This window comes from Neltuma alba, unplaced genomic scaffold (assembly GCF_004799145.2).
Source record: "Neltuma alba isolate B1F8T4 unplaced genomic scaffold, ASM479914v2 tig00011524_pilon, whole genome shotgun sequence".
NCBI lineage: Eukaryota > Viridiplantae > Streptophyta > Magnoliopsida > Fabales > Fabaceae > Neltuma > Neltuma alba.
The window spans coordinates 447,278-461,203 of record NW_021636190.1 but is presented as its reverse complement, the minus strand read 5'-3'; the positions used below and the strand labels follow the sequence as shown (position 1 = coordinate 461,203).

Sequence of the window (13,926 nt, the reverse complement as noted above, 5' to 3'; positions counted from 1 at the left end):
AGAACAGGCTTTAAATTTAACGTTGGAGTTTATTACTCCTAAGGACCACTAATTATGGTCTTTGACTTTCGATCAGCGATCAAGGACCACTAGGGGTGTGACTGATGAAAAATGACTTGAAAAGCATTCACCTTGACAACCCTCCACTATGCTCAGAAGTAACTTCTTTGTTATTGCAATACAATTCTTTCCCTCGAAATATACCTTATAATTTATTTGACTTCTTACATGGCCTGAAGGTTTTTAATCTCTATTACACCGGGATTGATTCCCTTCCCGAAACATCAAACAACTTCCTCATGGAACAGGACAACTAGGCAACCACAGATGACTAAATATCTAAAACACTATGATTAAAAGCTTGCCATTTGGGTTTCTCTCAGCATTAACGGCTATGTATGAACTGTTGTTATGTAATGCTTTTGAGTTTTAAATGCCATTGCCACAAACCACTGCTGAGTTTAGCACTAATGAATTCATATCTTCCTCAAGTTTATCTACTCTTGAAGTGGACTTTTGGAGCTCTGAAGTCTATGATATATACACTAGATCAGGTCACTGGGTTCAGCTAGACAAGTTTAAGTTCAATGTTGGGCCAGGAGAGATCCAAGAAGTCTCAGAGACTAGAAGCATATCAGTTTCGGGAACAACTGTTATGAGAGGAAGTCCCCTTTAAATCCCACAGAATACTGTTGAGTTGATGTTTATGATTGCCAGGATATGACAGGGCAAACTACTAGCCTTGTCAATGCAGAGAAGCTTAGAAAACGCACTGTAGTGCCCTGTTACAGTATCGAATCCACAGTTGATCTTAAGAAAACAATTTGTCTATGCTGAAGAGTGGAGACACTAGTTCTGAGGTTTTTGACGAATTTAAGGATGATTTGCAGGAAAGTGATGACAACGTCTACTCTTATGAGATTGAAGATCATCAATGTAGAATCCCGTCCAAGTTCGAAGAATCTATTCTCAGGGCACCTATTACTGCAACTTATTTAATTTAACCCTGAAGAAATCAGAATGAGCCATTGTAACAGTACGGATAATGGAGGGACTTGATGATATGGGAGAAAGACAACAATATTCATGCACCTAAAATCCTATTTCCAAAACTAAAGAAGTTGAGGTTGGAATTTATGCCTGAACTTAAAGAGATATATGGTGGCTTCATCAGTTTTAGCTTTCTATGGTGTGTTCAAGTAATTTCGTGTGATACTCTCAAGAGGCAACGTTTTGATCCTGACGATTTAGTTTGCAATTCTTTGGAAATCAACGGATCAAAGTATTTTCAATGTCTTATGGCCTATTGACAGATCAGCTCTCCTGTATAGAGGAGGTCGTGGGTTCAATTCCACTTTTAACCTCATGTCATTAGTGCTAGTCTCTCTAATATTATCTTCAGTTTTTACTATAATAATTAATTAACTAATTTGAATAAATTAAGAAAATTAGTCAAGTTAGTTATTTATAATACATAAGTATTATCTTTCCCAAAATATTCTTACTAATCAAATGTATTAGCTAAAACTACTATTATTACAAGTATTATCTTTGGAAAAAATAAATAAATATGAGAGACAAAATGAATTGAAGTTTTATATTTAATATCAAATTGAAAGTCAAAGCAGCTTTTATATTAAGGATCGGAGGCAATACTTATTTAAAGGGTCAAAATATTGGTGGGAGTCACTTGAGTGGGGTGAACCTTCTGCGAAGCAAATAATGGAAGCTTGTTTCATAGAACTGCCAGCAATGGGGTCAGATCAAGTTGCTACTAGTAGCAGCCAAACAGGTCTGGATAACACGGAGTATAACCACACACAACCGTTCCTGTTGTTTCATTTGTCGAAGTTACTTTATATATACAGGATGTTACTGTATACAATATAGGAATCTTATTGTTTATTTGATATTGATTTTAAATCTACCTTTTAAATTGGTATTGATAAGCTTACTAAAATGTGCTAGTATTATCGTAACATACATGTGGCGCCATTGACTAGGTGCGTTAGTCTCTATTATCTCACTTTGATAATTTGCTGGAGTCCAAAATGAGGAAGATGACAATCTGAAATCAAGGTTTGAACAAGTGGTTTCACCAGTAAGACTTAAAGCAGATACTGTATATCTGAAGGCCAAAAGAACTTAAAGAGAAAAGGTTGTCAATTTGGTCTGTAAAAGCAACCTTTCAACCTTAATTAGTTGAAACAAAGGGCATATAATAATGCAGAATCATGATCACTTGTTCATGTGATGATGTGAATGACCATGCAAAAACCAAAAAAGTGGGCTCCACTTATGCACTACAATGGGTTAGGGACATAGAATTGCGGTTAACAGTTGAAGCTTTTGGTTTAGTAACAGCAAAAGATTACAACAAACCTACTTTTCCAACAGGAAACCTTAATTTCTATTTACCAGGAAAACAGACGTGCAGTAGCATGATAATAACCTATGTTGTTTTTTTTTTTTCAATTCAATTCTTGTTCTTGTTCTGTTTCATTCTTTGCTCTCACCCTATCAGATTTGGAATCTGAGTAATATAAGCAGGGAAGTAGGAAGAGTTGGTGATGAATAGGACTTGTGGTCCAAAATGAGCATTGTGACTTGTTGGAATTGGCCTCTTGTTTTTAATTAGTGTGAACTCTAAATAGTGAAACCATAGTGTATTAGTTAGTTGGTGTCAACTACTTACTTACCTACTTTTTCTATCTCTATTGTTGATGCCAATGGCAGTCCTGTTTCCTTTTCTTTCTTGTTTTTTTTTTCACTCCAAGTTGATTTATCTGAGATGCTTTGGGGAACATGTTTGAGTTCATAATATTATAAACATACTCATTAGTTTGGTTGTTGTCTAATTCCAAGGGTTTCACAAAATTTTTAATTGGTTGTTTTTCTTGGGATTGTCTTATACTTCAACCGTAAAACAGTTAATGTCTTATTATTTGATTGCTTTTAAAAATGAAGTTTATAAATGAAAAGAAAAGCATTCATTTTCTATTGGACAGGACAGAGGTGTTCTAGACTTTCCGTATAGGTTCAAATCTTATTTGAGGCAGATTATTTACATAAATATTTAATTTGATTTCAAACCAAAAAAAAAAAAGATGAACCCACACGAGCAGACCTTAAATTTTTTGTTGAAATTATGTTGGACGGTCCACTTTTCAAACAAATGGAGCTCCTTTTTTAAAATTTGCTAACGTTAGCAACTTACTCATAATTTCTCTTTGTTTTTTAAAAAAAAAGAAGAAATATTCTTTTAGTTTTATTAAGACTTTCTCTCTATTTTCAAAGCATACACCTTGTCGAAAATGAAAGAAAATTTTATATACTTTTAGCATAATTCAAGAGAAACATTTGTACTTCATTTTTTGTTTTGCCCCCAGAGAAAGTTACTACTACTTTTAATCCTTAATATAAGAGTTAGATAACTAATTTGTAAATATTAAAAAAATTAGTTAAGTTAGTTATTTAAAATAAATAAATATTATTTTTTTATAAAATATCTTTATTAATAATATATATTAGAATGAAAACCATTTAACATATATAATTATTATAGAGACTACTTTGGGGTAAAATGAATAAATATAGGAGACAAAATATATTGAAGTCTTATAATTAAATCTCTAACTATTTTTTATATTTAGGATCGGAGGTATTACATGTTATGAAAGTAAAAATATTTGTATAATTTTAATAAAACTCGTAGAAGGTCTGGGTAATTAATCTTTTTCTTTTTGAGAAATTTGTTTATAGGCATGGAAATTGAAAATAAGACGAAACTCAAGTAAACTTAACAAGATTCAAGAAAGATTTTTCATAATGTTACTGAAAAATACAAGAAGAACAGCCATTTACTTGCTGGAAATAAACACAGAAATTGAGAAAAGATCCACCACCCTGTTTGTTTCCTTTTAATTGAAAGAACATAATAATCACCTCACAAATGTGTTAACTTAAATCCTTACCTGATATAATCAATACGTCTTTGTATATAATTTTAGATTCCACTTGATTTTTCTCCCCACTTCAGACATGTGAGCCAAAATTGTACACGCAGCATTTATATTAAATTACTAGAAAGATTTTCCCAAACTACGTGACCTGTAAAATGGTAGGCAGAAGAATATCATGTTGCGATAACCCTGCGAATCATCGAAGTCACTAGAGATCACTTTCTGGCTTCAACTACTTTTGCCTGTCTCTCTTTGGTACTTCTGTTTGTGGTATAATTTTCTTGTTTTTTTTCTTTTTGGAAAAATTCACATGTCCCTTTTGGCCAACACAAGACATAATAATTACACACAGCACAATAATCCAAAGAGGGAATAATCATGAGAGACAGTTCCTTATAGAGTGGGTAACAATATCTGATTATTTTCAATAACAGTACATCTCACTAACTTGACATCACGCTTACAAACTATATTAGCTTCTTCACCTGATACTTTATTATAACCATAAAAAGGGAGTTTTACAGTGTTATGCTACACATGCACGAGAGACTTCTACACCAGTAATTAAACACAGCTTAATTTTGCTAAATATCATCAGTGGTAGTGATCTTGACGACTAGCTTGGAACTTGATGTTGTTCACACAGTTGCTACGCTCTTCATGGCTTCAAACCTTGGTTCTTTAGCCTGGAATTTGAGTCCTGCATAGAGCTTCATGTAATCATTGAACACAAATTTTGGGTAAACTTGGCTTGCTTCATCTTCCTTCACCAAGGATGGTGCTGGGCAGATAATGGCATCATCTCCAGGGTTGTAGAATGAAGCTAGGGACATTCTTGTTCCATCTGTTTGGGCAATCACACGGTGCATCACACTCTTGTATTTCCCATTGGTTATAACCTGTCATGATCAAAACAAAAGGGACCGTTAGATTGTTGATCATGGTGATCCCATTGGTGCCATCTCTGGTTGGTGTGAATCTTGCACACAAGGTGTTTGATATTTTGTCTAGATGAAAACTGAGACCGTGAAGGAATGGATAATTACCCTTGAAGTTGTATGGACACTGAGACATAAGTGTATTATGAGGTGTTATGTTGTGTTTTGATGGTTTACCTCGAGTTGGTCGCCGAGGTTGACGACGATGGAGTGGCGTATCGGAGGGACATCGATCCACTGGTCGTCTTTGAGGAGCTGTAAGCCACTGACCTTGTCATCTTGGAAGAGAAGGATGATGCCACCAGCATCTGTGTGGGCTCTGAGACCTTTGATCAGATCTGGTTTGGGACAAGGAGGGTAGTTGCTAACTTTGGTCCCAAAGTTTGGACCTTTGGTGCCATAGAACACCTTCTTCAGATACCCTTTTTCCAGCCCAAGGTTTTCACACAGCAAATCAAGAAGCACCAAAGCCAGCTTCTCCAATTCAGCAGCAAATTCCTTCATTGCCCTCCTGACACACCCAAAAAAAAAATAACACCAAGCATGCTTCTGTCAGATTCAGCCACGGACTTGTACCAAAAAAGAAGAAACGTACTGACACAAGAGTAATCTCAAAAGAAGTGACTGATTCTATACAAAAACTCATCTCAATTTTTTTTTCCAATTAAAGAGTATGTAGACTCTGCATCAAATTTAACCAAATATGTGTGTTTGGAGAGAGAGAGAGAGAGAGGATGGGAATAAGATTGAGGTTATGATTTGGGACCTGAAATCTTCATGAAGATCAGGGATCTCTGAAATATTAGAGGTTGGGAGGTGGCGAACAAAGAAAGTGCTTTCCCAGTCAAGGTCATTAATTTCAGACTGAGCAGATTCAAGGCCTTTGCTTGCTACCATTTCCTTGAACCTCTGCTCCATACACTTCTTGTAGTGCTCTTTGCTCAGCCTCTCCACTGTGTCCATCAGCTCAATAGGAATACGATGGTTCACCAGCTTCAGAAGAAACAAGGAAAACCCACAGAAAAAAACGCATATGTATCAGCACAGAAAGCTTTTCCCAGAACTCAGAAATGTGAACAAAACAACAAAGAAGGAATTAAAGGAATATCTCATATATATATATATATATATGGTACCTCAAAGAAACCCCAGTTCTCACAGGCATCTTTTACCGCTTCCATGGTGGTTCCTCTCTCTTGAGTGTTCAACTTTCCCAGGTCAATAACTGGAAAGCTCTCCATTTTTCTCTCTTCTTTCTTTCTTTCTTACTCTCAGAGACAAATGGGCTGTAAGGATATGCTGTGTGTGTGAGTTGTGAGGATTGCTGTATCATGGGGTGCAATTTATAGGCCATCAAGGGGCTTCCTGGAAAGAAAGAAACATTTTAAATTTAATTTAATACCCGGAAAAGATAAAGTTATGATGATGTTGTCTTCTTCAAGAAATTCTAAACGAAAATAAAATTTGTACGAAATATTCTCATAACTTTTGTTATATATATAATTGGCTTAATTTATTGATATATCTTTTGAAGATACCATCTGTGTAAATTCCATCCAGTGAGATATTGGATTCGCCATCTCAAACATTTGGAACCGTAATCAATAGATTATTAATTATATGTACTTTAAAAAGTGTTTCGCTATTAACATTGTAGAGAGATTTGAATCCCCACTTGTGACATGGCAGTCATTTGATGAGGAGAGAGATGAATCCAGCAATATTTTATTATTCTTGTTGATACATTTTGTTATGTTATATATCAAAAATATATAAATTCACGCATCAAATCTACGCAAGAAATAAGATCCTTATCACCTCTACCTCTTTGACATGGAATTTCTAACAAATTATTAACACAAGCATGTGCGGCCACACAAAAAGATAAAAGAAAATAAGTATATGTCAAAATCAAAATCTTGGAGTCTAAAACCTAATGGTAAAATGTTGTTTTTGAAACTTGCATTAAACAAAGTGTTTTTGAGAATAAAAGTAGTATAATATATTTAGCAGAGAATTAAACTAAAAAAAAAAAAGAATGATAAAGAAGAGAGGATTATTGCTTTGGCCAATTGCAATACCACAGTTCAAAAGAATAATATGGCTGCAAATAGCAATAAACAAAGTTGGGTGGGAAATTCCAATCTCGGGAAAGGGAAAGAGAAAATAGAAAAATAAAGCGCAACCAAATCTAAATAATCTCAAAGTAGAAAAAAGAAAGATACTAATATATTCTTGTATTTAAAAAAGGCAGCTAATTAAATTGTAGTAAGGTATATATTGCTCTGATCTTAGTAAAAGGATTTGATTTTGCTTAAGAAGAATAACTCTTATATCGAGTTTGTGCAAAAGCAGAAGATGCTTTTAAAAAGGCTACATAACACCTATTTGTAGTTGCACTTGGCTCATTTATATTAGTTGGAGTTTAATGTAACTTGATTTGCCTCAGTTGTAAATTGCTTAATTTCTATTATGTCATATGCTCTTTTGAGCAAAATGGCATATATCTAGAGTCATATTAAAATCCGACTAATGAAAATGTTAGGTTCTATTCAAGATAATTACTTTTATTTAAGTTTGTGTGAAAATACAAATATTTTTAAAACAGCTATCATAGATTGGCTTGATATATTATTTGGAGTCTATTGTGATTATAATATTATATTACTACTTGATATAATAGCTAGTTAGAAATTGAATTCAATCATAAATATAAGATTTTTATCTATCACGTCCCTTCAATTTATAATGTTCTCTCTAAAATGCCCTTATTAATTATAAGGAATTCTACTAATGAATAGTTTCAATGTGCATGATCAAAAAGTGCAATTTAGAAGAGTTAATACACATCTATTATAATTATCTTACTTAGCTAATTTTATTACTTCTTTTTAATTAATTATCTAACTTTTATATTATCTCTGGTCCTTAATATAAGAGTTTGTTTGACTTTTATTTTGGTCCTAAATATAATATTTCAATCCATTTTATCTCTCATATTTACCTATTTTTTCTAAGGTAGTTTTTGTAATAATTATAGTTCTAGCCAATATATTTGATTAGCAATGATATTTTAGGAAAGATAGCATCTATTTATTACAATAACTAACTTAAATAGTTTTCTCAATCTACTCTAATTAATGAACTAGCTCTAATACTACCTCCGGTCCTAATTATAAGAACTAGTTGACAAATTTAAGAAAATTAAGAAAAAAAATTAAGTTAGTTATTTGTCATAAATATGTGTTGTCTTTCCTAAAATATCCTTACTAATCAAGTGTATTGACTAAAACTATCATTGTTAGAAGGACCATCTTGTAAAAAAAATGCATAAATATTAGAGACAGAGTAGATTGGGATTTTATAATCAAAATAAAAATCAAATAAAATCTTATATTAAGGATCTAAAGTAGTATTAAATACCAGAAGTAGTATTAAGTAATTTGCTTTTTACAAAAAAGATTAAGATAGAAATTAAGTAATTTACACTGCACCATAACATTTATTTATGATATTTGGTTGTTATTTTTTGAAAATTAATATATTTATATTTATATAAGGCACATCGATATGATGGAGGCTTAACATCTTGGGGGCCGTGAGTACGGGGGATATGTGGCCAGGATGTTTGGTGGAGGACATGGGTCCCCTACCTAGTTGGGTGGTGCTTCTTCTGCTCCCTCTTCAATTCATCATCTTCTTCTTCCCTTCACAAAACTTGAATTCATCCACGTGCTGTTCCGATTCGCCTGCTTCTTTAAGAATGGTGACTTTGAATCAAGAATGATTCAATTTATAAGATTTTGATTCATATCTTGCAAAAATATATATAATTTCAAATCCCTTTTATTGATACACAAGAACTTTGTTAATTGGTACTTAATTAGATGCTCTAAATTTAAATTTTTTATATGTCATTTTGTATTTATAATTAAGTTCAATAGGAATTGTTCGTATTTAATCTGGATGATCCATATTAATGATAAGAACCCTGCATGTTTATGATTCTAATGTAGATTTGACCCGCAAGGTCTATTTTGTCCATAATAAATTACAATAAAAGTATGATCTAATTTTACTATTGCATAATTGTTGGCAAAAAAAATTCTGCTATATGATAAAATTTTAGATTTATTATTACTCTTAAGAAAATCCCTATCTAAAAAAACAAATTTTAATTTAAATAATTCAAGTGATAATTAAATTTGTGAGGCAGTACTACTGATAATTTGCTATCACACTTCTAGAAAAAAAGTAATTTTTTTACTAATTAAAAAATGCATTAATACAAAGAACAATAGTACAAACTGCTACAAAGGAATTGAAGAAGCGATCAGTTACAACATTTAAATTTAGCCTACCTACTTTTTTTGCCAAAAAAAAAAATTTAGCCTACCTACCCTTTGTCTCATAGCACGGGCTAAGAAAAAATATAATTTAGTTGGTTCATTTTATTATCACAGCATCTATCAAGTCAATCTATAGTTTAATTCAAGAATCTCGTTAAATGTTAGTAACGTAATAAACTATGCCCTTTACGTGTCATTTTTTTAATTCATATTTTTACTTCTGTAATCTGTTAGATCCCTTATGCCTCATCTTCTTTTTCTTTTCCTATCTTAAATATGTTCCTAAGCCTGGCATGAAATCTAGCTTCTTAATTAGTGATCTCTTAAGCTAATCATCAATTGTTCAGCAAGTGCTCAATATATATCTTTTTTTTTTCTACATTTAGATGCAGAAATAAGAATTATATTAATTCAAAATATGATTCAGACGGAATTAAACCACGCTGCCCAATAACTTCATCAGTACGTCGCGAGACATATTGATGAGACTAGGAATTATGAAAAGGCAGAGTTTCATTAATAAGCCCATGAAAGAAAGACACAAAAAGCTAAAGCATAAACATCATGATCATGCTTAAATCAATTACACTCTCAGATGTCTCCGTCCCTCAAAAATTAATTAAACGAAGTGGGTGTGCACCCTTCGCAACATACTTTGAATCAAACAAATTAAATTGCATTAATAAAATTAAATAATTAATCAACATATATCCCATATGAGTGGAAAATAGCATCTACAGTTATATATTTCTGTAACCTCTAATCAATTATATATATCATTGCTTTAGCATCAATCTTTTAGCCAGCTACTTCAAAATATTGTCACTTGCAATAGATTAATCCTAGTTGTTAACAGATTAATGATATCTAATCCACGGGAGATTTTCATATCAAGTTATTTATGGCATTTAATGTCCTTCTTCTTCCAAAAATAAACATGTGCACTATATATATACACACCTTCAGATCCGAAAAGAATACATTGTATCTATGTATTCATGCATGAAATATAAAAAGAACATATCTAAGCTAGTATAGCACTACGAACAGAATATTTGGATTGAATCAAATAATGAAATGAAGGAGTAGTTCTTTGATTTAAATTTAGATAATTAAACATACTTTCATTTTTTTTCTCTATTCTTCTTCACAATGAATACAAGCATATATACAACCAAGGTTCTCTATTAATATTGTTGGCTCATTATGTAAATTCTATTGATATGAAGGTTACTTAGTCACACTTTTAAAATGTGCATTGACAAGAAATATAATTAGTGATAGCATTCAAGTCATTCTTAGTCACACTTTTTCTTTAGTTCATAATTAATTTCTTTAGTTCATTTATATTTGGTACACACGCACACAAATACTTCTGAGGTTAATCAACGACACTGTCATCTAACAATGTATACTCATATATGGTTTTGTTCAAAAATAACGAAATTCATTATTTAACACAAAGTATTGCGCTGGCATTTTAATGCAACTAGCTAGTGATAAAACATAAATACACACGCAATCACCCATACACTTCAAACATATAAATATGAATTATAAGTTAATCGATTTGTCATCATATGCATCAAGTTGTAAGATGCCTTAAAGATTTCCGAGACATCATAATTATATGCCTGTTACAGAAAAGATAAAAATTTCGGTTTATCTAAAGAATAATCTCTCTGATCATATGAGCTGTATGTTAGCATGTTTTCTTATATAATATAGCAGTACAAGTTAAAAATAATCATATCACATACATTCTTCTTAATAAATTTTATTTCTATATATATGTATGTGTGTGCGCGAGCGCGCGCCTGAATTATGTCATCATTTATGATTTTTTTAGTGTTGTTAATTAAGGTGCATTTGTTTATGTCCATTACAAGTTACAACCAATTTTTCAATCAAATCTTAACATTTAGATTTTATTATAGTTATAATTATAACCAATTACATTTAAATAATAAAGTGTAAGAAAAATCCAAGTATTAGAATTTCATTGCAGAATCAGTTGTAACGAATATACGTATTGCCTGATTCTATTTATAAAACATTTTTAACACATTTAATGAGAATTAAGAAAAACCACAAAACTTATTAACTTTGTCTTAAAATTTAATAATTTTTTAACTTTATACTCATATATATAGTTTGTACTTTGATGGCTAGTTCTCATGAATAACAATCTAAATGAAGGATGCAATTACACAATTAAATAAAAAATTTAATGATATGACTTTTGAATAAGATAAAAAATAAAAATCTCTTTACCTTATAATAAGTAGATCGAAAGGAATAAATACTTTAGATCCAAGTTTTCTCACACACACACACGTCTCGTTCGGATAACTTTAAGACGAGAATAAACGAGAGACGTGGGAATTTTGGATTGCAAAATATAAAGTAAAAACAGTTCCTTGAAGACAATAGCCTCAGTCTCCCATGCACCCTAAAGATTTAAGGAACTATAATGGAAAAGGCAAGTGAATTTGAAGGAATAACACACACACACACACACACACACACACACGCTCTCTCTCTCTCTCTCTCTCTCTCTCTATTTCTTCATTTCTTGTCGCAATTCCTGTTTGCTATTTGCTTTATTTTCAATAATGACAAATTAAAGGCAACGCCATTATCGTTCTCGGGGGAGGAAAAAGAAACCAAAGCATGCCATTAAAGGGGAGTGATCAAACGTGTGGTAATAAAAGCAAACCAAGCCTATCTAATTATTGAGTTAGAAAGAGTGACAATATATAAAAGGGTTTTCTCCAAACCTGCCGCCATTACAATTAAAGAGAGACACAATGGCAGATTATATTGATAACCTAAATTAAGTAGAACTCAACCTCATGTTTATCTCCTTACAAATTATATGGTTACAGAGGATATGAATTGAACAAATTAAAATAATATACTACCTTGGTCCTTAATATATAATATCTAGTTAGAAGTTCAATTTGAACTATAAATTAAATCTTATATTTACAAAGGGAGGTAGTAATTTGTATTTGTTTTTTTACATGTATTATTAAGTTTTAAGCATGTTATATAAACTTAATTTTATGATATGACTGTCTAATATTCAATATTATAAAATTAAATTTAATTATTGTTAGACTTAATTATTGGATATAACTTTTTAAATGTGACTTTTTTCCATTCATAAAGTTCAAATTCCTTATGTTATTTAAAGGGAATCGAGTATCAAGTTCGTTCACTTTTATGTTTACGAAGTAAGAAAAATAACATATCTCTTTTAATCACCGCCAAGGGCACTAAGTGAAGGAATCGATGGTGCTTTCACTGAGCTCACCAAGTTGAAGACACACATTCGGATATTTCGGAGAATGTTTTCCACAAATATAAATGATCATAACCCTCAAAGCTTTGGACCACCATGACCCACCAGTTTTCCCCATTTGCTTTCTCCCATTTTACCCCTCCAAGGAAAAACTTTATGCCCACTCATTTTAAGAATGATAATTAATTGTGCGTACGTGTGTAATGAGTTTATGAGGGGAGTTATTAAAACTTCCTCAAAATGGATAATTTAAGATAAGGGATCTATACCAACGCACATGTAATTCCATGTATTCTTTAGCTTCTTATATTAATGCCACTTAATGAAAAAGGGCTTGAGGAAGAAGATCGAAAAAAGCCACTCAGTAAAGTTATTGAGTAAAACTTTTTGATTGACAATTGATCCAAATTAAAGATCTAGTTACTGATAGAACATAATGATATCGTACAATTTATGCAGCTAACCTCATTTAATAGGATGAGGCATATTGTTATTGTTGCTGTATAAGCTTCTTATATTAATTCACTTAATGAATGTAGATATCTATTAGAAGAAAAAAATATTTAGTAATGGCAATGTATATAATATCATCGAGTAATGTAATGGGGAGTTTAACATGTTAAGAGGTAAAATAACTGCAGTTAGAAATACACTTTATGGTTCCTTAAGATATATCGAATTAATGATATAAGAAATTAAGTATATTCAAGATAAAAGTTTTGGCTTTCATGTGCTAAATTATCCCAAGTACGTAATTTATTTGCTAAGATAATTGTTTACGTTAAGTGAAGAGTTGCTCGAAGAAGGTGAGGTTATACCTTCGAAGACCTTCTCGACTATACATTCTCTGTATATAGAGTGATCATGTGCTGAGGGTGAGCTGGCTTGGAATTTCATTAATTTTCAATTAAGTAAATCGTAAGCTTTGTCATTAAAACATTCCAAATTTGGCCCCAAAAAAAATTAAAACATCACAAGAATACATTTATTTTTCCAAAAATGTAGCTTTTTTTTTTAACTTGTCTGTTTGTTGAGCTGACGTAGGTTTAATAATTGAGTGAACTAACCTAACATAATTGACTGAAATTATTTTGTGCTCAATATTTAGAAAAAATATATAAAATTAAAACACACGCATATCAATGTTTGGTATCTTTAATTTTTAGACGCTAAATAAGAACACTTGATCATATGACGCGGTATAATTAAGAATTCCATCCAGTGAGGTGAATAATAAATATTCAAATAAAATATTTAATATGTGGACGTGTGTATAAAAGTCGTATTATTCACAAATCATAAAACAAAACAGTACAATTCTCTTATTCTCTATGCAATGCGTAAATGACGACCCACCTAGCTAGCTAGGT

At 31.6% G+C, this 13,926-nt stretch overlaps 1 protein-coding gene across 1 annotated transcript; it reads right to left on the bottom strand.

Moving 5' to 3' along the window:
• Window positions 1-4,335: 4,335 nt before the first annotated feature.
• Window positions 4,336-6,184, bottom strand: LOC114714700 (1-aminocyclopropane-1-carboxylate oxidase). The gene is made up of 4 exons (XM_028899462.1): window positions 6,037-6,184; window positions 5,667-5,893; window positions 5,078-5,411; window positions 4,336-4,861 (listed from the first exon to the last, which is right to left on the bottom strand). Exons 1-4 carry the CDS (start codon window positions 6,139-6,141, stop codon window positions 4,601-4,603), a joined length of 927 nt encoding a protein of 308 aa, XP_028755295.1. The 5' UTR covers window positions 6,142-6,184; the 3' UTR covers window positions 4,336-4,600.
• Between the last annotated feature and the right edge of the window lie 7,742 nt (window positions 6,185-13,926).

Excerpts from the sequence above, each read along its gene's own strand:
- LOC114714700 (XM_028899462.1), bottom strand. The coding sequence starts at position 6,141 with ATGGAGAGCTTTCCAGTTATTGACCTGGGAAAGTTGAACACTCAAGAG. Across the intron at positions 5,894-6,036 it reads AGAACTGGGGTTTCTTTGAG|CTGGTGAACCATCGTATTCC; the intron begins GTACCATATATA and ends TTTCTTCTGAAG. Across the intron at positions 5,412-5,666 it reads GATCTTCATGAAGATTTCAG|GAGGGCAATGAAGGAATTTG; the intron begins GTCCCAAATCAT and ends TGGGTGTGTCAG.